At 49.2% G+C, this 22,431-nt stretch overlaps 1 protein-coding gene across 4 annotated transcripts in view; it reads right to left on the bottom strand.

The window, feature by feature from the left end:
* GNPTAB (N-acetylglucosamine-1-phosphate transferase subunits alpha and beta) overlaps positions 1 to 22,431 on the bottom strand; it is a 66,008-nt gene that overhangs the window by 15,999 nt on the left and 27,578 nt on the right. For all 4 annotated transcript variants that reach the window (XM_068122280.2, XM_078781681.1, XM_068122281.2 and 1 more), the window contains 3 exons: positions 7,233 to 7,451; positions 6,360 to 7,108; positions 1,905 to 2,131 (listed from right to left, as the gene is read on the bottom strand). In XM_068122280.2, the coding sequence (XP_067978381.2) occupies positions 1,905 to 2,131; positions 6,360 to 7,108; positions 7,233 to 7,451 (1,195 nt within the window). The remainder of the gene's footprint in view (positions 1 to 1,904; positions 2,132 to 6,359; positions 7,109 to 7,232; positions 7,452 to 22,431) is intronic.

Raw genomic sequence — 22,431 nt, forward strand, 5'->3', positions numbered from 1 at the left:
TAATAAACCCTTATTTGTTCTTCTTATTTTCTGGGTTTTCTCTTATTCGATCGTTTGCGCTTTTCTCAATTGACTACCTGTGGCACGATAGGAACCGCTCAGGATCGGGTTTAGTTTTATTGTTAATGGCCCGAGTCACCGGCTCGCTTCGCTCGGCGTATCCATTAACGCTGCGGCTCGGGTGGGAGTTATCTCCTCGCTTACGGCCGGTGGTAGTACTTAGGTAATAAGACTAATTGGGCTTACAACCCTACTTACCACCGACTGGAAGTGACGTCATAGCTTCCAGGATTGGGGGACGGCTAGCTTACAAGACAAGGGGATTAACCCCCCACCTTGATAAGGGGAGAGCCGACCCCCGAATCCGCAGCAATATACACATACACACACACACACACACACACACACACACACACACACACACACACACACACACACACACACACACACACACACACACACACACACACACACACACACACACACACCTTCCCAAGGTGGAAAAAGGCAACAAAACATGGGAATTCCTCCGAAATCTTTGCAGGCAGGTCTAAAGCAACATAGGCTAAGCGAGTGTAAAATAACAGTGTGTCCCGTTACTCATGATACAATTGAGGGTTCTGAAGAATCACTCACAATACTCTCCCACCACCGTCGGGAGTGGTGCTATATGGTACACATTTACGAAGACAATTTGCGTCGCTCCACTTTCGGAACCCCTAGTGAGGGGGCCAAATTAAGTCACTACAACCTTTGAGACATGACCCGTAGGCCGCTTGGCAAGTTTAGTTGGTTGAGATTGCATAAGTAATGACCGGATACATCGATGTCAGATAGACTGTCAACGGACACCAAAATGCGTATTATAGTGTGATGACAGATTAACACCACTCGGGCTCACATGCCACCCGCTCCCCCCCCCCCCCCCCCCCCCCCTGAAAATCCATAACACACTCTGGGTAAAGTTTCATCATCCCCAAACTGTCTGGAACTCCTCAGAAATCCACCATTTTGGTTGATGACCCTGAAAGTCTGTCAGCGATCCATTTCTGCCAAAGTTTTCTCCTCTCCATCGCACCCCCCCCCCCCCCCCCATCCCCAATCCCACATTCATTGTCAATTCCCAATCCTGCCCACAAGTGCCTCTTCTGAATTTGACTCTACCATGCTCCCCTTTTTATTTCAATCCAGAAGCCTGTCTTTTATTTCAATCTAGAGATGGAATGCAATAAAAAAAATGAAGGAGAGGATTCAAATGGAATGACCTTGAGAAGGGAATATAACGGGTTGCCGTGGAAGGAGGAGGTTTTGGTTTGATTTGTGTGTGTTGCGAGCGGAAACTCGAGAAAGGTATGATGCGGGAATGCATAACTAGCTTGCTTCTGAACGATGAAATGCTGATAGAATCTTTGCTATAGTTCTGACATTATTCTATGTTCTGTTTACACAGGGTATGTTGAGATAGATTTCAATGAAGCCTCGTATCTGGAAACAGAGGTCTCGACTAGATTTCATAACATGGAATATCTTGACCGCCCTTCCAAAGAATCCCGATGGCATCCCATGAGATCTGATAGAAATATGGTAAGAGCTTCATCAAATCTCTTGAGGACCTTGTGTGAGGACGGGTTATGTATTCAGAGATAACTGCACCAGACATGCAATTCAAGATTTCAACAGAACTGCAGTCGGACAATATTTAGTGTGTGTGTGTGCATTTTACTATTTTCCCACGCATTTTAGCGGCCTTGTGCAACTACTACAACGGCGGGAAAGGAGAGGTCTCCACAATAAAGATTTAAGCAGTACAATTTCCCAAAGCCTGAAATCAATCATTGTACGAAGAGAATTCCAAAGTTTCTTTCGTCGAATAAAGAAAATTCCAAAGGTTCAACTGCACTCACTCATCCTGCAGAGCTTGCATGATGTCTTTTTGAACGAGATGAGGCATGTGAGCGGGAACACGGCGCCCATAGAAACCGAAATGCTGGTTGAACAACGAATTCACATGACGCAGGGAATCCCCGTAAGTGTCGAGCAGGCGACGTGATCTCGGCCGGATTTGTATTCCACGGTCACCTTCTGCTTTCCCGTCACCTGCAGCTCCTTGTCCAAGTCGACCTTCTGGCCCCTTTAAGAGCAGACGGGCACAAAAGTTAATACGTTAGGGCACAGCAATGGTAAATTCTGATTTACAGAGCGTTTGTGTTGCCAAAGCAGGTTCTTGGCAAGAATAATATGGGTTGGTTTTTCCCAGCAGTAGTTAGGGCAAGAATTTGGAATTTGGCCAGTGTGCCGGCGATAGCTCGCCTACTCTTCAATGAAGGACACCGTGGGATCTTTGATGTCCACCAACTAATGCCGGCAGACAGAACGCCCGTTTAATGTCCATCAGAGTGGCAGCACACACATTGATGAATCACCCTCCCTATGAAACACCAGGATAACAGTTTATAGCTGGGTCTAGATTGGAACCCAGGATAGACAGCTTAGAGGCGAGTGTGCAAAACCTCCAGGGTCAAGACCATCCTGCCAGCCACATGATAAATACTATTTAAAATATACATCATCTAGGGCACAACAAAGCCAACAGCAGAGCGGAGTGAGAAGGTGGGCAGAGAGAGAAGGCGGGCGGAGAGAGAAGGCGGGCGGAGAGAGAAGGCGGGCGGAGAGAGAAGGCGGGCGGAGAGAGAAGGTGGGCAGAGAGAGAAGGTGGGCAGAGAGAGAACGTGGGCAGAGAGAGAAGGCGGGCAGAGAGAGAAGGTGGGCAGAGAGAGAACGTGGGCAGAGAGAGAAGGTGGGCAGAGAGAGAAGGTGGGCAGAGAGAGAAGGCGGGCGGAGAGAGAAGGCGGGCGGAGAGAGAAGGTGGGCAGAGAGAGAAGGTGGGCAGAGAGAGAAGGTGGGCAGAGAGAAGGTGAGCAGAGAGAAGGTGAGCAGAGAGAGAAGGTGGGCAGAGAGAGAAGGCGGGCGGAGACGGACAAACAAGGGACGCAGGTAATGATGAGGGTTAGGGGAGAAGGCAAGGGGTTGCCAAGATAGATACATAAGCAAAATCTTTGGGAGGGGTGGGGGTGCTTTATCGAGTGTAGAAAAGATCGTGGTTTTGGATGGGGTATGACCTGAGATGGTTGTGAACAGCTGTCTTGAAGCCCGGGAGAGAAAAATGAGATTGAAAAAGAGTGTGGAAAGCGGTTCACTAGGAGGGAGTTTCTGGTCGACCATGCGCGTCCTGCAACTACTTGGGAGGGAACAGAGCACAGATAGTGCAGAGTGTGCAAGACCAGAAATGAGGTCGAAGAAGACAGAGAGACCACTGACCTGTCGGTGATTGGGAACTGATAGGCCCATAGACTCAGCTTCATCGCGATAGATTCCAATGTCCTTGAAAGCTTTGGTATCCACAGCGTCAAGCTGAGGAAGGTGTGAGGCAGGGGAGCCAGCCCAGAGAGGAGAACAGTACTCCATCAGGCTGCGGTGAAAGCGTTGCAGGTGGATAGGAGCTCAGGTGTGCCAAGGAAGGACTGTGCATGATGGAGGATGCTCGGGACCTGGCTTTTGAGGCCAACTTTGAAATGTGGATCATGGCTGAAAATCCAAGAGAGATCTTTGAAATCCAAAGAGAGATCATGGCTGAAAGTAAGACCCAAGAGTTTGAGTGACAACCTCTGAGATGGTTGTTGAGAAAGTATATGGGAGGGTTTGCAGAATGGTCCTTTCAGAGAGACAGAGAGTGAGTGTGTGGGATTTCCCAGGATTGAAAGACATGTTCTAAGTGTTTGACCAGATTGTGATTGCGTCAAGGTCTGAGGAGAGGTCTGAGCTGCCTGTCTGTCAGAAGAATGAGGGACGTCACGGCAGAGAGTGGAGTCATCAGCAAAGAGAAAAATAGGATTTTCCAGAGTCAGTGAGATCATTGATGAAGATTAGGAATAACATGGGGCCTAGATAGAACACAGCCTTGGGGTACACCAACTTTGACAGGGAGAGAAGAAGAAAGGATTCCGTCGATAGCCACATGTTGGCAACAAGAGTGGAGGAAGTCAGTAAACTAAGAGCCGAGTTGGCCTTTGATGCCATAGGATAGGCAGAGAGTTTGGAGAGCAAGGCGGTAATGTCAGACTGTATCGAAAGTTTGAGATTTTCCCAGAGAGACGGCCATGATCTCCTGACTGATATTGAGGGCCCCCATCCATTGTTGGGAGAGTAGAAGCAGCATGTCCAAGGCAGAGTGACCAGGTCTGATTCTGAAATGATGATCGGAGATGAGGTGTTGGAGAAAATAAATTGTTTTATGTCAACTGCAGTGATGGATTGATGACCTTGCCCCTGATGGGAAGCAAGCTAATTGGTCTGTAAACAAGCGGATCCGTTTTTGCACCTTTGCTATGGAATGCTGTGATGTTGTCATGTTGGCCGATTTCCAAGCAGATGGAATGACAGGGTGAAATGACCTGGGGTAAATGACCAAGAAAAGGCAGAGAGAGGAAGAGGAAGTGCAAGAGCAGCAGAGAAGAGGCCGTCCGGTTCAGTTGCAGTCAGAATCGAGGGTTGCCAGAAACTTTTACACCTTCTCAGGTGCAAAATCCACAGAATCCAGGAGCATTTGGGTAAGACTGGGTAGGGTGGGTACAGGTACAGATAGGGTTAGGGACACATTTTGAAGCAAACAGAATTGAGTCGTTCAGCCTTTTCATGAGTGGAGTCGACTGTGGTGCCTTGTTCAAATTGTTTTATAGCAACTGCCTCACCACAGGATTCAGAGTACCAAGATTGGGAGGATGGGTAAGATAATTGAAGATGAGATGGGATGAATCTGTGCATAAGAGAAAGCAAATTTGTAGATATAGGAGACCAGTTCTGAAGTGTGATGGCTGCTTGTCCCTGCCAGTTTTCCCGAGTGAACTACCAGACTCACCGGTGTTGAGGCTACTCTCTGAGAATGGCCAGAGAGATGTTAACCTTTACAAGCACATGATCAGATGAGCCAGTTGGGGCAGAGGATGAGCAAGATACATTGGTGGGTAAGTTGGTCATTAGCAAATCCAGAAGAGAAGATTTTTCCATTGGGAAAAATCCTGGTGGGGAAATTTATGGATCGAGTCAGTCCCATGGAATCACAGAAGTCCTTTGCAGAAGTGCCATGGCTGGTGAGAGAGGTACCAACACCGAGCTAATTAGAATGATGACAACAAGTCACCACATATGAGGAAGAGAGTTGGGATGAGTGATTAAAAGTTGCTCCATGTCATCTGAGAGAGATGTAGATAGAGTTGTCACTGTTGGGAGGATGGTACAACACACAGACAAACATGAGGTGGGAGCGGAGGGTAAGTCACAGCTGGAGGTACTCATTGGGTGTGGGAGGTATAAGAGCAGTACACGGAGAATGAGAAATGGAGTTCTTGATGTACAGTGTGACTCCGCCACCAGAACGTGGTCCAGGTCCATCAAACCTGAGGAGACGATAGCCAGGGAGAGACACTAAGGAGTCAAGGACATCCAGTGGAAGAAAGATAAACAAATGATGCCTGGTTTATCGGCAGCGGCCTGGATTGAGAGATGTCAGGTTTCAACGGAAGCCCTGGATGTTTGAGATCCACACAGTTAGAGATAGGGGGAAGGAGGTATTCGGATGGTGCAATATGTGATGGGAGACTTTGAGATGGGTGGGATGCGGGGGAGGTTTTGACTATGTGGGGTGAGGAGGAATGGTTTAGACTTAGAGGGTGTGATGAGGAGGAAGCATTGAGAGGGAGGGGTGTGGAGGGAGGCAGAAAGGAGGGGCATTAATCCTTAGGGTTGGGGTGGGGGTGGATGCTTTTCCTGTTTCCATATTCCCAATTTTGATAAACAGAGATAAAGATCATGGGATGGATTAGAACACATGCTAAATGCATGGAGAAATGATACACTGTATCAGAGGGAGTGAGGGGGAGGGTGGGTGGGGGAAGATTTGTGGACGAGGAGCAAAGCAGACAAAAACCTCAAAAATAATACTTTTGTAAAGAAGAAGAAGACGTATATAGTGTTGGAGAAGCAGAATGGCTGCAGCATTTGTGAAGGAGAAACAAGGGTTGAAATGCATTCTTAAAATGAATGATTGAAGAAGAAGAAGCATTTGTATCATTTAATGTAGATTCCGTTTAGAGAGAAGAGGGTGTGGGGAGGAATGTAGAACCAGAAGCAGAAGGAAATTCAATACAAATTATTATCGTTATGGGTTGAAATGAAATATGAAATTTTTTGTTTGTTTGTTCCGATTTTTTGAAACTAGGAGAAAATAGGATTACAATTATGAACTAATTGCATCTTATTAAGGTACACTATTTTATTAATTTTACTGTTCTCTACATCATCACCTTTGTCAGCTTTCCAAAGTAGTTGGTCTTCTCCCAAGGAAGGAAGCCATGAGGTTTTTGTGACGGCATGCTTATGCTCTTTTCATCAGGCAATCCGTCATCGCCCTTCTTGAGGAAGAGTGAAGATTTTTGGCTTTTGATTGCTCGTGAAGGAACGGTGACACGATCTCCAATAACATAGTTCAGAACCTCATTTCTTCTCTGCTTGTTGCCCGGCTTGTGCACCTCTAACACCCGTCCCGGCTCCTGTGTTTTGTTACCCTTGTGCTCATTCCACTTTCGTATTTTAGGAAACATCAACCACTCAGGTACACCTTCAAACGGTTGCTCTTCTTTTCCTTTGGTCTTATTCCTTGTTGTTCTGTTAGTCACACTGAGGCTACCGTTGCTCGTACCAACATATTCCGGTGTCGCATTTACATGAGTCGCCCAAGTCAACGACTTCTCAATCCCCGTCGTGTCCACATGAATACTGAGATTCAGAACAAACTGTTGGCCAGAGTGATTAATCAGCGTGAAGTTTAACTGCAGAACCTGTGCAGAGCAATTTGGGGTGAGGATCACGTGGATGGAGCGAAACTTGTTCGTGACGGAGGCATGCCGCAGAGATGGGTTCAAGGTATACGCTCCGTTTATCACACGCTCAGCCACATGGGAATACGAGATTAGGAGTTGAGTGGCACCGTGAGGCGCGGAAAAAGATGTGGAGTTTGCACCGAGAGAAAGATTTGTCAGCTGGTCATAATTAGCTGTAAGACAAAGAAAAAGGCGTAACAAACAAGGGAAAGTGAGAAACATTAGATCCAAATGAAATTACACCATTAAGGATAACATGTTGAAATAAAACGAGACGTGTTGCAATGCGAATCCTACAGTTTCCACAGTCTCCGACATCAAAGCTGCAGGCCAACACATTGCACGCCTGGTCACAAAATCGATCAGCCAACCAAGACCATGCGCATCCAGTGTTGCAAAGACCGTCATCCCCTGCAAGTCCAGATCGCCAATCCATGGCGCCACCCCAGGCATGCCCACCGGCTCCAAAAGCAGCACCGCCACCACCCCGCAATATCCCAAACCTGGTGCGATTTTCTGGATGAAGAGAAGGTGTATGTGTGCGGAATGGGAAAAAAATGAGCATTAATGTTATGGCAGCAATGAATTAAACAATTTATTTATCTCATACAGCAATATGGTAAGTATGACAATAAGTATCTTTCCAACAGATGGAAAGTATGGATGGACTGAAGGAAAAGATGAACAAGTGGAAGGAATGTATGGAGACAAAGAGTCTGAAGGTGAATATCGGAAAGACGAAGGTGATGGCAAGTGGTAAAGCATGTGGTGAGGTGGAAAGAACTGGGAAGTGGCCGTGTGCTGTGTGCAGGAAGGGTGTCGGAGTGAACTCCATTCAATGTACAATGTGCGCTGAGTGGGTTCATCAAAAATGTAGTGGTCTGAGAGGGTCATTTACCAGTGTGGCAGCTACATTCAAATGTAAGGTGTGCACAGAGGGAGCTGCAGATGGAGGAAAGGTTGAGTTGGATCTTGGAGACGGCGTGAAGCTGGAAGGTGTGAAAACATTTTGCTACCTCGGAGACTTGCTGAATGGAGAAGGTGGATCAGACTCGGCAACGGTTGCTCGAGTGAGATGTGCATGGAAGAAGTTTCGGGAACTGAGTGGCGTGCTGATGAGGAGGGGAGTGTCGCTGAAGCCGAAGGGAAAGGTGTATGCTGCATGTGTGAGAAGTGTTATGATTTATGGGAGCGAGACATGGGTAATGAACGTAGAGCAGCAACGAAGGCTGGAAAGGGTGGAAATGCAAATGGTTCGATGGATGTGCGGAGTATCGTTGAGAGAGAGGAAGACAAATGATGAATTGCGAAAGATGATGGGAATATTGCCTGTGATTGATGCTGTGAAGAGGAACAGGTTGAGATGGTTTGGTCATGTGTTGAGGAAGGATGAAAGTGACTGGTTGAGAAGAGTGATGGAAATTAATGTAGAAGGAAGTAGAGGACGGGGAAGACCGAGAAAGACTTGGCTAAAGATGGTGGAAGAAGAAATGCGGGCAAGGGGGTTAACAAGGAGAGATGCAGATAATAGGGCAAAATGGAGAAGATTGTCATGGGGACCGCAAGGCTAACCCCCGCTCTAGCAGGGAAAATGGCCTTAAAATGCATGTTATATACAGCAAGTCACCGATTTACGTCGTATATGAATATGAATGAATGAATGATCGTTTTTAAGGCCATTTTCCCCGCTAAAGCGGGGGTTAGCCTTGCGGGCCCCATGACAATCATGGTTCCCTGTTTGAGGCAATGTTTTTATGGCCGGATGCCCTTCCTGATGCCAACCTTTAGTCGCCTCTTACGATGCGCAGGGATACGGTGTACCTATTCTAAACCGGGGTACACACCAGGATCATTCATCCCAGCAAGCTGGTACTCAATTTGCCGACCTCGGAAGGATGACAGGCTGAGTCAACCCCCCGGCGGTAATTCAGCGATCGCCCGGGATGTGAACCCAGGATCCTAGGATCCCAAGCCGGCACCCTAACCGCTAAGCCAACACCGCTAAGCTAAGTATATATGTTCCTAAAAACTGCGACGTTATTCGGATACGATTTCCCCATATACTGTACATAGTGTTATGATGAGGAAAATGTTTTGGTCACCCTAACTTCACTTAACCTTCACTCAAGTATACATTAGAGACAAAAATTAAACAAATCAATAAAGAACACGATTGAAATAATGTGTGTACACAAATAGACAATTTATTGGTGCAGGTTGAGAGTGTAGGGCCGACAGGGAGGAAGAGGCAGGCCTTCCTGCCTCGTCATCTGAAGATGTAAAGTTGTGAAGGTTAGCCTGTTCCTAGAAACCTTCGGAACCAGCCAATGCTTGCCCGAAACTCCTTAAACCCATCCACATCACTCGACGCACCCTCACTTTCCTTTAAATCGTGCCAGAGCCATTTCGTTTTCTCTTGAATCAGCGACAAACTCATGGGCACATTTCGCCGATTTTGGTCTTCCACACGTGTTTCTCCATTGTAGAGTCACTCCCATTCATAACATGTAATGCAACTCCTTGAGTAACACACTTTCTTTTAAATACTTCGGCCACCAAAAGTGGGCAGAGGTTATGTTTTCACCCCTATCTGTTTGTTTGTCTGTGACCAGGATATCTCAAAAGGTTGTGAACAGATTCAGACGATATTTGGTGGAGAGGTTAGGTGTATGACAAGGTGTACAATAATTTTTTTAATTTCTTAAGTGATTCATAATCATTGAGAGACAGGGCCAAAAATGATATACGTATGATATTTCAAAAAGTTGTGGACGACTTATGACAAAACTTGGTGGATGAGTTGGTAAGAGCAAGCCGATTAGATTTTGGTTCAGGTCTGGATCCAGATCCAACCCGATCAGTGGGATCCAAAACGTAAACTGCTCAGTCTGGCAGGGGTATGCGCTCTACTGAGTGTTATTCTAGTTTTTCACTGTTTTTACTCTGCTTCGCACTGTGATAGGCGGCATATACCCAAAGCACGACCAATGTCTACTGCACATTCTGCCTGTTCTGCATGCCTAATAGCGTCCAAATTGACGACTTGACAGGATTATTTTGGCTGGAGTACTTGCAGGAGTAGTTAGTTGCAACACGAATTACACTCATAGCTAAGGGCTCCTTAAAAGCTGCACAGTAAGTACACCAGAAAACACTCCATGTTGACCACAGGACAAAACGCATGAGACTGGGACATAAAGCAATGCGGCACCCACTGAGCGCTTGCCATGTCAGTTCTCCATGAGCGGGCGACACGATTTGTTACTTCTACACCGTTGGCAGACAGTATGCTATTTAAAATTTCCGCAAGGTGTACTACAGTACACTGTACCTAAAATTTTTGAATGACAATTAATATATCGGACAAACACAAATTAAATTAACGATTGTCCAATAATATTGTTACGGATCTCAGAGATGGCACTCCCCTTAGCAAGGGGGGGGGGGGTTAATCCCCTTGGCCTGTTAAGCTGGCCGTCTCTGGTCCTGGTACTTGTAACGCTCTTTTGCGGGGTGGAATTGATCAGGGTTATTGGTCAAGGTGTTCTCCCGAATACCTTTACCAATCCCTCCGCAAAACAGGGAGACAAGCACCGCTCGAACCATGGACAAGATGGTATTTGCCGAACGGGTTAGCAATCCGCGGCTCGAGCCGTTATCAAGAGACTAAACCCGATTCCGAGCGTTGGCCGAATCGTGCCACAGGAACTCAATTGAAAGAAGGGACTAAAGCGATCGGATGAGAGGAAGCCAAAGAACCAACAAGGGTAAAGGAAGAACACAGGTTTATTTCTATACTAAAAGAGGAAACGAAAGAAGGGCATTTACAAGGAGGAAAAAGCAGATACACAGGGCAAACCTTAAAACGATCTTATATTATACCCCAGACAACAAACAGGACAGACAACAGACTTACACGACAAGGGAATAGCAGGCAGGAATCACTGGACGAAGGAGAAGGGTCCGTGCAGGACAGCAGGGCTGGAAGGTTCGGCAGGGGGAAGGCACAGCAAGGAGGTCTGCTCCACGTATTCGGTGTCACACGGTTGGGCTTTCCGAAGCAGCTCCGCGCAGCTTTGTCTCTCTCGTGCCTTCTCACCGACTCTCTTATTCAGGTTGCACCTTCTCATCCAGCTCGTACCTTTTTCTCTCTCCTTCTTCGGAACCCTCTCACTCAACAACTGGCCAAGCAGTCCCTTGCAGCCGCTTTTATTGCTGTCTTGGAAATCAAGCCGCCGGCTCTGATAACACGCCTAACGGTTGGCTCACCGCGGTGCTGGTTGGCCGGTAAAGGCTTGCTGACTCCACCTCTGCCGATGCGTCGACGTGCCACGCCCGTGATCTGGCGGCTCCGCCCCCTTCTTTCTCGGCTTGACCGCATGGCCAATGGCGGCTTGGGGCAATCCAACGAGCCAAACTAAGGGGCAGCGAACGCTGCCTGACTGTCACTTTGAAGCGTGGGTGAGGCGATTTGGGGAAATTGAAAGGGACCTATCTTATTTGATTAATGCAACGCAGATTCAACTATTGGGAACAGGTCCTTAACTGAAACACATAATAATGAGATAACTACGGAGAGGTCCTATGGTTCGCTACGTGTTGTTCATGGACTAACTAGATTGCGATCTTTAACCAGCCCATTGATGGGGATATTTACAGGGGAAACATTTATAAGGGAATGCATTTACTAAATTTACTAGTGAAGGTTCTAAAAACCGTAACACAGCACCCGTTTTTCCTCTAGGGTCGTCTCGACCCGAACTAACTTTACTTAATGTGACACTCAGGTGTAATAGCCCTCTACTATTAACCTTACCCTGAGTGCGACAGTTTTAAAACAACTACGTATGTCCCACCTGCTACGTTGCATCCTACCTAACAGACTCACGCCCACAGAATAACCGAATTGCGGAATTATTCTCAAACTATACATTTACGGTGGGGAGCATTATTTACAAAACACTAATTTGTATTTAAACGGCAAACCCAGGACCTGTCATTTTGGGAGACAAAAAGAAAATATCTGCAAAAGAGGAAGAGCATGCACTGCACTGCACCGATACACCATACTCAAGTGCCTGGGGATGCACAATTGATATTGCAGTGCACCCCCGAGCACAAGAGCACCACAAAGCACCAAAGCACCATCAGCACCAATAAGCACCAGAAAAACCACACAAAGCACCATTCAGTGCTCATTTCACACATTTCAAATAAAAAGCAAACAAACTGTTGACCGGTTCTTCTGGTTTCTGCTCCTGCTCTGCTGGTCCGATGTTTCTTCCTGGTGTTGTCCTTTCTTGTGGCTTGCTGCCTATTTGACAATAATAAAAAGGCACAAAACGCATCCATTTTTATTTAGGGCCCACAGGGGCCAACTATGGGTGGTCCACCTGTATGGCAAAAAGGGTCCACCTCAGCGTGGTCCGCAAGCCAACTCTTCTCTGGCCATCATGGCCGGTCCCAGCAGAGGGGCCAGGCCCCAACACGTGGGGTCCATAAGGGTGTGGTGCTTAGCCACAGAAACGTGTGGTCCATAAGGTGGTGTATCGATTCAGGCAGGCTGTGCAGCGGCGGCTCGGGCACACAAGTGCGGCTCCTGCACGCTTTCCCCTCACTGCCCAGAGAGCACGGTCCATGGGTGGGGAAGGAGGACAAAGCAGAGTTAGCGGGGTGCAAGGGCACAAGGGTACACATCAACACAAGGTAATGCAGAGGTGAGGTGCGCAGGAGAGCGAGCGGAGAAAGCTCGTCCCTATCGTACGTCACCCCCCTGTCACCGACTCAACCCTTGCCCCCTTATCCCGTATTTACAACAATTTACAATTCGTCTCTACGTCCTGTCTCCCCCATATCTCCCCTAATTCCAAATTCAACAACAATCCCAATTTCTAAAATTTGCCATCAATTCCTCATAAGGAGGGAGAGATGGAACAAACAAGCACAATGTCACCACCACGTAATGATGCGTCTCACCATTCCAAAACATTTGCAAAAATCACATGGTGTGGAGTCTTGTCATCACCTCAGGTGAGTGGATGTAGATGGTGCGAAGAGAATTCAATCCTCACTATATTTCTAAATGGCTTTAACACTTTTACTCTACCCGGGGTCTTTCCCTGCCAAACCATTGGCCATCTTACACGATGTGGTTCTAAGAACCGAACTCCCATTGACCAAACTGTAGTGCCCACCAATTTGGGGTCTCACTCCCCCGATTCAACTCCCTATGCCTTCGCACAATTTCCGGGCTGGGTCGTGTGGCTCACCAGCAGGTCTACTCACCTGCACCCCTCCGCCACTGTAGTTGCCTCCGAGCTTACCTGCTCCTTACCCTAACCTATCTACCTGGGGAAGGCCCTCTGGCACTCTCCCCACTCGGTGCCCTCTCTGGCACTGGGCTACCCGGGTCCGTCCTCCAGATCCTCAGGCCCCATTCACAACTCTACTGGCTCCCAGAGCCCACCTGCGGCCTCACCTGGCCGACAGACTAACAGGGGTGGAGTGCCCATTCAATTACACTCACTAACAGGCCACACGCCCAGCCATTTCCACTTCACTAATGCACCATAGCTGGAGGATTTGTGCGCCTGCAACCCCCGCTACCGCACCCTCATTGCTCTCCTCCTCCAATTCCTCCCTGGGGTCCTGGATTGCCTCTAACTCCTCTTCTACCTCCCCTACCGGCATCCGATCGCCTTGATCATCCATGGCACGATTTAAATTTGGTGGTGTTAATAAAAATTTCGGCCGCTCCAGGTTTTGACCAAATTTTTAGATGTTCTTTTAAAAATTTGGTTCGGGTCCAAATCCCACTTCTCGACACCAATTGTTACGGCCAATAGCACAATTGGTGTCCAAAATTTGGTCTAAATAAATTTAGTCACAGGTTCCAGATCCCAACTCCTGACTACCAATTGTTACGGATCTCAGAGACGGCACTCCCCTTAGCAAGGGGGGGTTAATCCCCTTGGCCTGTTAAGCTGGCCGTCTCTGGTCCTGGTACTTGTAACGCTATTTTGCGGGGTGGAATTGATCAGGGTTATTGGTCAAGGTGTTCTCCCGAATACCTTTACCAATCCCTCCGCAAAACAGGGAGACAAGCACCGCTCGAACCACGGACAAGATGGTATTTGCCGAACGGGTTAGCAATCCGCGGCTCGAGCCATTATCAAGAGACTAAACCCGATTCCGAGCGTTGGCCGAATCGTGCCACTCAATTGAAAGAAGGGACTAAAGCGATCGGATGAGAGGAAGCCAAAGAACCAACAAGGGTAAAGGAAGAACACAGGTTTATTTCTATACTAAAAGAGGAAACGAAAGAAGGGCATTTACAAGGAGGAAAAAGCAGATACACAGGGCAAACCTTAAAACGATCTTATATTATACCCCAGACAACAAACAGGACAGACAACAGACTTACACGACAAGGGAATAGCAGGCAGGAATCACTGGACGAAGGAGAAGGGTCCGTGCAGGACAGCAGGGCTGGAAGGTTCGGCAGGGGGAAGGCACAGCAAGGAGGTCCGCTCCACGTATTCGGTGTCACATGGTAGGGCTTTCCGAAGCAGCTCCGCGCAGCTTCGTCTCTCTCGTGCCTTCTCACCGACTCTCTTATTCAGGTTGCACCTTCTCACCCAGCTCGTACCTTTTTCTCTCTCCTTCTTCGGAACCCTCTCACTCAACAACTGGCCAAGCAGTCCCTTGCAGCCGCTTTTATTGCTGTCTTGGAAATCAAGCCACTGGCTCTGATAACACGCCTACCGGTTGGCTCACCGCGGTGCTGGTTGGCCGGTAAAGGCTTGCTGACTCCACCTCCGCCGATGCGTCGACGTGCCACGCCCGTGATCTGGCGGCTCCGCCCCCTTCTTTCTCGGCTTGACCGCATGGCCAATGGCGGCTTGGGGCAATCCAACGAGCCAAACTAAGGGGCAGCGAACGCTGCCCGACTGTCACTTTGAAGCGTGGGTGAGGCGATTTGGGGAAATTGAAAGGGACCTATCTTATTTGATTAATGCAATGCAGATTCAACTATTGGGAACAGGTCCTTAACTGAAACACATAATAATGAGATAACTACGGAGAGGTCCTATGGTTCGCTACGTGTTGTTCATGGACTAACTAGGGTGCGATCTTTAACCAGCCAATTGATGGGGATATTTACAGGGGAAACATTTATAAGGGAATGCATTTACTAAATTTACTAGTGAAGGTTCTAAAAACCGTAACAATATTGTCGCGTGACTACCCTTGGTGAACACCGTAGGGTAACACGGATGACCGATTGCGAGACTTTACACTCCCGAGGCGAAAACTCAATGGCGGATTCAAGCTCAACACAAAGTTAAACACGCGGGAGGCCAGACGCAACGAGCTCCACAGCCTTATCTATTAAAATGAAACACCCAGGAAACTGCGTTCAAATATGTACAGAAAATAATATAAGGATTTATTATTGAAAAGTAATAACAGTGAAAAAAACACGCGCCGGTAATACTAATAACTAAATCGGGACGTCCCCACACGACTGATATCAAACACAAAACGAGGGAGATTAATTACGAAAAGAACACGTTACGTCGTTCAAAATGTACGCGGATTCGGGCTTATCTGGTCTTTCGTCGTCTTTGTGGCTGCCGTCCAACACCGCTCCTTTCGGCCCGATCGCACACCTCGCTCCAAGTTCCACGGCCCTCTGCGTCCGCCTCCAAGCGCCACCAGGCCTCGTCGGTCCAACGGCCCACACACACCACGAGCTCCTTTGCTCCAACGGTCCACCGCAGGGCTGCACGAAGCAACCAAAACCAAGTGCCAACTGCCAACTGCAACGAGCTGTGGTCACGAATGTTCAACGAACCGTGTCCTGTGCCAACTCCGACGAACTGTGCAACGAACCGTGTCCTGTGCCAACTGCCACGAACTCTGGTACGGAACTGTAACAACGAACTCTGCGACTCAACCCTCTCAACTCTGGACTCCACTCGAACTGAACTCAACTCAACTCTGGACTCCACTCGAACTCGAACTCTGGACTCCACTCGAACTCCGAAATGGCGTCCGACCGTCGCCTATATTGATGGCCGATGACGTCACATTGGCGCGCTCCTCAGCCAATCATAGCCTCCCAACTCGCCCAGGTCACGCCCTCTGCGGCATGCGACTCCTGACATCTCCCGTCCGTGACCCCGCGGTCCTGGCATAACACGTGCCGGCCAGGTTTGTAGGCCTTTTGAGGTGTACACGGTGGCGGCCAATTATGGCGGTGTTTTTGACCTGGTTTCCTGCCAATTTAATACGAAGTCCTTGTCAGGGAAAGGGGATTATTTAATGTTGCGCTAAGGACCTAACTAATGTTTATGTGGTTTGCAGTGCCATAATGGACAAAGGTTTGACTACTAGGTGAGACTCACAGGGGCGTTACCTTTAATCCCTCACTATTTAACACTCGAATCTCCAGGTAGATCCACACTCATACATCTTACCCCGACAACCGCCTGAACATCAATAACTTATTACATGTAGAGTCCCTGTCACGACAGCCGAATACCTACCTATTCAGATCTACCTAGCTCTAGATGTTGCATTACCAAATTCATAACACAGCCCCCCCCCCCCTGGAACCGTAGCTCCTGCAAGGTTCACCGCAGGGCTACCATTCCAGCCTTAACACTTACTGTCACACACTTAATTAACCTATGAAATAAATCAGGAAGGGCTGTGGGAAGTGAGTCGGACTACCTACCTACACTTCCTTAACATGCTGAACCCCTTAACCATCATGCAAGTATGTACATCTTCTTCGTTGTTCCTGTGGAGGGAGGAAACAACAACACACAACACTAACTTAACCACAAAACTTAACCATCTTTCCAAAACTCAAAACTCTAACCTTTGTACATACCCCGGTCTACAGACCGCGTCCCCCGGTGGATGCCACAAGACTCAACCTTACCTGCGGGGCCATCCCCAATGCATCCCCCTAAATTTCCTCGGGCCCTGTCCAGATGTTACAGGTGAGTGACACGGCTCGGTGGATTTCGCCCACATTCATGCTACACAGACCCCTTAACCACTCATTCTCATTCCATAGGTCATCAAGGCATTGCAAAAATCAACAAAGCACTTATTCCCAATACACCCCCTGCAGGACCATGGCATTGATGTCATTCACGTGTGTGTGCATTCCTCAACTAGGCAGCGGGGAGGTACCGCACAAAAAGATGGTGGGGGCGCATCAGGCTGTGGTGCCCGCAGTCCCAAAAACAAGTCAACCGACTTACAAGTTCATTGCCCCCCCCCTTTACCTCTTGGCCCCATGACAGCCCAACAGCCCCTTTCCGCCGTTACCTCGCCGGTGAGGGTCTCCACACACACCAGGCTCCTTTGCCTCCTGCTTTCGCGCAGCAACACGGGTCACCGGGGGACTTCCTCACCCCGCGGCGCCCAACCAGACCCTCCACCGACGAGCTCCAATTTCCAGTTACCACCGGCTGCCAGGGGTAATTGCCGCAGAGGGGGGCCCGCAGGCATCGCTCCTCAGAGCTTGCTCTGTACCTGCGGACACACACACCTTCCCCACCCATGGTCCCCAAAACACACTTCCTCCCCCGCTGCCATTCAATTCTCCACACAACTCAGCACAATTCAGTACAATTCATAGATGGTGTAAAAGGTGTTACAAGGCTTGCCATGGCCTGCCAATGTGAAATCCCATTCACAGTTCGAATCATTAAATCCTTACACCTTTCCATTAGCACATTTCCAAAAAGCACAATTTATCGCCCCTCATTATCTCCAATAATCATCACTCACTCTCCAGGTTCCACTCTCACGACCACATCAAAACACCTAACCACAACACAAAAACATACGCCACCCACAAGACACTGTGGCTCCCATTCCATCCCCTCACCGGCCATGTCATCACTCTCACCCGCCTCCCAACTCCAATTTACATGTCCCCAATTTCCAAAGCAAGTCCTGAAGCCTGGGACAGTACTCCTCAAAACACTCACCTCAAGTGCAGGTAGTTGCAGGTTGGTCAGGTTCAAGAGTGCCATCCACCCTTCACAATCCCAAAATTTCACATTGGGCCTACCAAATACTTCCAAATTTCTCTTTCGTCCCCACTACACTGGCAGGTATGTGGATCCGCATCCAACGGTGATCATCACTACACAACTACCTGTGGCCACGACAGCTCTGCACCTCTACCGTGCAAGGGTCACCGGGACAAGGTGAGCAGTCAAAACGCCAACATGGCCCATGAGTGTCCATAAGGGTGCGACCCACCATCCATCCTTCGGCCCCCCTGCGAGGAACACAGCTGCAGCAGCCCCAGCTGGCCAATGTGGTGAGCACTTGCTGCCACAACACACACTACCGCACACACAACCTCGGCCCTGGGGGGCACGGTCGCAGTGCGTGGCATCCCTACAGCCACGTCCCCTGCACCTCCCCATCATCCCCCAGTCCGACTACAGAACTGCAGCCCCCCAGTGCTCACCCACACTTGACCACACCAAGGTCCAGTCAACAGCCATGCTCCACCAGGAGACCCACCCAGAAGACATGGTCCACACACCTCGGACACGCACAGCACCACGTTGACCCTCAGGCTACACAACTACATCCCCATCATCCCGCGTCCCAAATATCAGCACAGTTGCCCCCGCAACCAGTTAAAAGCTGTGTCTTGCTACCCTATTAATTTCATCACAGCCTCCAACACTTTGGTCTACACACCTGGATCAATAATGGCGTCACTGTACAGTGTCCACCATGGCATTTCAAAATCCACCCTTAAATTTCCATCTAACCCACAGATTACCCATGCCAAACATGTCACCTTTTACTAACCTCACCAAAGAAGGATGCTTTGCCATACACATGCCAGCCGAGCATGGCCCATATGCTCGGCTCGTTACACATCTCCCGATTCACATCCCCATGGCTCTCTTCCCAACCCGAGAGTCCATAAATCATAACGGAGCATCTGTGGAAGGTCACTCACACCATCACGTTCCACAGATGCCCCAATGGTTGTCCGGCAGGCTATCTCCATCCCTGTCCATTCGGTTTGACCCGCGTCCATAGACCAACCACCATGCCAGGTCACCACATGCTGGTTGTCCCAGAGTCCCTGGAGGAGAGTGCCAGGCCGCATGCCCGGGTGGTCACCACATCAGTCCCAACCTGGCCATCTGCGGTGCCACCACCAAAGCGCGACCCACAACACCTCCCCCTAGTGGTCCTCAATAAATGCCAACCCAGACTTGAGAAACCACCTCGGACCCCTCTGGAGGTCTTAACCCCCACCAGGGTCCGGTGACCCTGCCGGCCCGAGCCACCAGCTCGGACGGCGCCCCGACGGACAAGGGACGCCACACTCCACCAGACCCCCCGTGGGACCCAGGTCGTACCTCGACACCCAAGGCTGGACCCCACGTCCAAATCTCGCCATCACAGCCCCCCAGCTGGCTGGCATACCCAAATTTTGAAAGGGGCAACTTTTGCCCGAGGCCATCACCCATGACCTCTCCATATCCAGATCCCGCAGCCCGGGGACCAATCCAAACCATGGCTGCTCCAAATCAATTTCCCATTGTAATTTTATTTTACAAATTTTCATTCCCACTGCCAAACCGCAGCTGCAGGGAACAACTTCTACCACCGGTTGTTCTGCCCCTCCCTGCAGTTGATCCAAATTCCCTACAGGGACCAAATCTCCAGAAGCTCTATCTCCCGATCCTCCAAGATCCAAATCCAGCCCGGAGCCAACACACTCCCCCAACTGGTTGTCCAATTTTGGAGCCTCTGTTTCCAAATAGCAGTGTACAGTGAGCGTCCCCTCGGTCATTCCAACCACCTCCTTGGACCAACTCACCTCTTCCCCCAGACTCCTTTGGGCCTGAACAAGCTCTACCTCCATGGGACTGTCACAGGTCTCCAGCCGCTGGATCAAATCATCCTCATCATTACAAATCATTCCTGGCCCCGCCAGGCTTTGATCAATATCCCCAATAAATACCTGGTCCGGCTCCATTGCACGGACCCCCAAAAACTCTACCCCCTCTTGCTCCGCACCACCGCCCTGGTGCTGCACAATTCCAAATTCATCCCCCGGTTGGGGTGTTGTGACATCCACACGGTCCCGATAAACAACCAGGCCAGAATGTGGGAAACATTCCCCATTACAACTCTCACATTCCAAATTTCCTTCCCCGCTCACCTGTGGACTCTCCACGTTTACCTGCAGGCATTCCCCCTCTACCTGTACACATTCCCCATCCACCTGTGGACATTCCCCATCCACCTCTGCACCTGCAGTCTCCCTATTTACTTCAATTGCCATCCCCGGTGCAATTCCCAATTTTGCCATTCCCTGTGCAATTCCCTGCTCGTGAGCAACATGCACATCTGCATGGGCCGTACTCTCTCCTGTTCCCAATCTAGCTTCCCCCTCTTCAGATTCAATTTTATCATTTATTCCCCGAATTTCTGTCAGGTTTCGCTCACCCTGTGGTGTCATGTCTCCCATATATTTTCCCAATCGCTCATTCAGTCGTTCATAGTGGGCCTTCATGTCTCCCCGAATTACTGCAAAGATTCGCTCATCCTCGGCCCTCTGAGCATTTATTAAATTTACTATGGTCTGGAGATCTATCGGGGCCGTCCCAGCGGCGGGGAAAGTTCCAACGCTATCCTCCTTATCCCCCATTTCCGGCTCACTCCCGACGCTGACGGAGGCCTCGCTGCGCACCTCCATTTCGTCGACCTCCGACATCCGCCTTTCGGAAGGTTGTTTCCCGCGCGCGTATTTATTTTAATACCAAAAACACAATTTAAATTTGACGAAGACGCGATATCGCGCTCCGTATGCCCAATTGATTATTAAATTTCTCCGCCTCGCCTATACAAATTTTGCGTTCGAACGTCGGACGCAATGTACGCCCGACCGTGTCGATGTCTCGCCGCGGACAAAAAAATTTGTCCGACGGGTTCAAATCCCACTCCTGACACCACTTGTCGCGTGACTACCCTTGGTGAACACCGTAGGGTAACACGGATGACCGATTGCGAGACTTTACACTCCCGAGGCGAAAACTCAATGGCGGATTCAAGCTCAACACAAAGTTAAACGCGCGGGAGGCCAGACGCAACGAGCTCCACAGCCTTATCTATTAAAATGAAACACCCAGGAAACTGCGTTCAAATATGTACAGAAAATAATATAAGGATTTATTATTGAAAAGTAATAACAGTGAAAAAAACACGCGCCGGTAATACTAATAACTAAATCGGGACGTCCCCACACGACTGATATCAAACACAAAACGAGGGAGATTAATTACGAAAAGAACACGTTACGTCGTTCAAAATGTACGCGGATTCGGGCTTATCTGGTCTTTCGTCGTCTTTGTGGCTGCCGTCCAACACCGCTCCTTTCGGCCCGATCGCACACCTCGCTCCAAGTTCCACGGCCCTCTGCGTCCGCCTCCAAGCGCCACCAGGCCTCGTCGGTCCAACGGCCCACACACACCACGAGCTCCTTTGCTCCAACGGTCCACCGCAGGGCTGCACGAAGCAACCAAAACCAAGTGCCAACTGCCAACTGCAACGAGCTGTGGTCACGAATGTTCAACGAACCGTGTCCTGTGCCAACTCCGACGAACTGTGCAACGAACCGTGTCCTGTGCCAACTGCCACGAACTCTGGTACGGAACTGTAACAACGAACTCTGCGACTCAACCCTCTCAACTCTGGACTCCACTCGAACTGAACTCAACTCAACTCTGGACTCCACTCGAACTCGAACTCTGGACTCCACTCGAACTCCGAAATGGCGTCCGACCGTCGCCTATATTGATGGCCGATGACGTCACATTGGCGCGCTCCTCAGCCAATCATAGCCTCCCAACTCGCCCAGATCACGCCCTCTGCGGCATGCGACTCCTGACATCTCCCGTCCGTGACCCCGCGGTCCTGGCATAACACGTGCCGGCCAGGTTTGTAGGCCTTTTGAGGTGTACACGGTGGCGGCCAATTATGGCGGTGTTTTTGACCTGGTTTCCTGCCAATTTAATACGAAGTCCTTGTCAGGGAAAGGGGATTATTTAATGTTGCGCTAAGGACCTAACTAATGTTTATGTGGTTTGCAGTGCCATAATGGACAAAGGTTTGACTACTAGGTGAGACTCACAGGGGCGTTACCTTTAATCCCTCACTATTTAACACTCGAATCTCCAGGTAGATCCACACTCATACATCTTACCCCGACAACCGCCTGAACATCAATAACTTATTACATGTAGAGTCCCTGTCACGACAGCCGAATACCTACCTATTCAGATCTACCTAGCTCTAGATGTTGCATTACCAAATTCATAACAATATGTTATATCAAAACGACGTAAGTAGACTTGACGTAAATCAATGACTTACTTAATATACATTTCAGCTTTGGAGCAACAATTTCTGGATGGGTCAGTCCCCA

This window comes from Myxine glutinosa, chromosome 7, assembly GCF_964187855.1.
Source record: "Myxine glutinosa chromosome 7, kmMyxGlut1.1, whole genome shotgun sequence".
Taxonomy (NCBI): Eukaryota; Metazoa; Chordata; class Myxini; order Myxiniformes; family Myxinidae; genus Myxine; species Myxine glutinosa.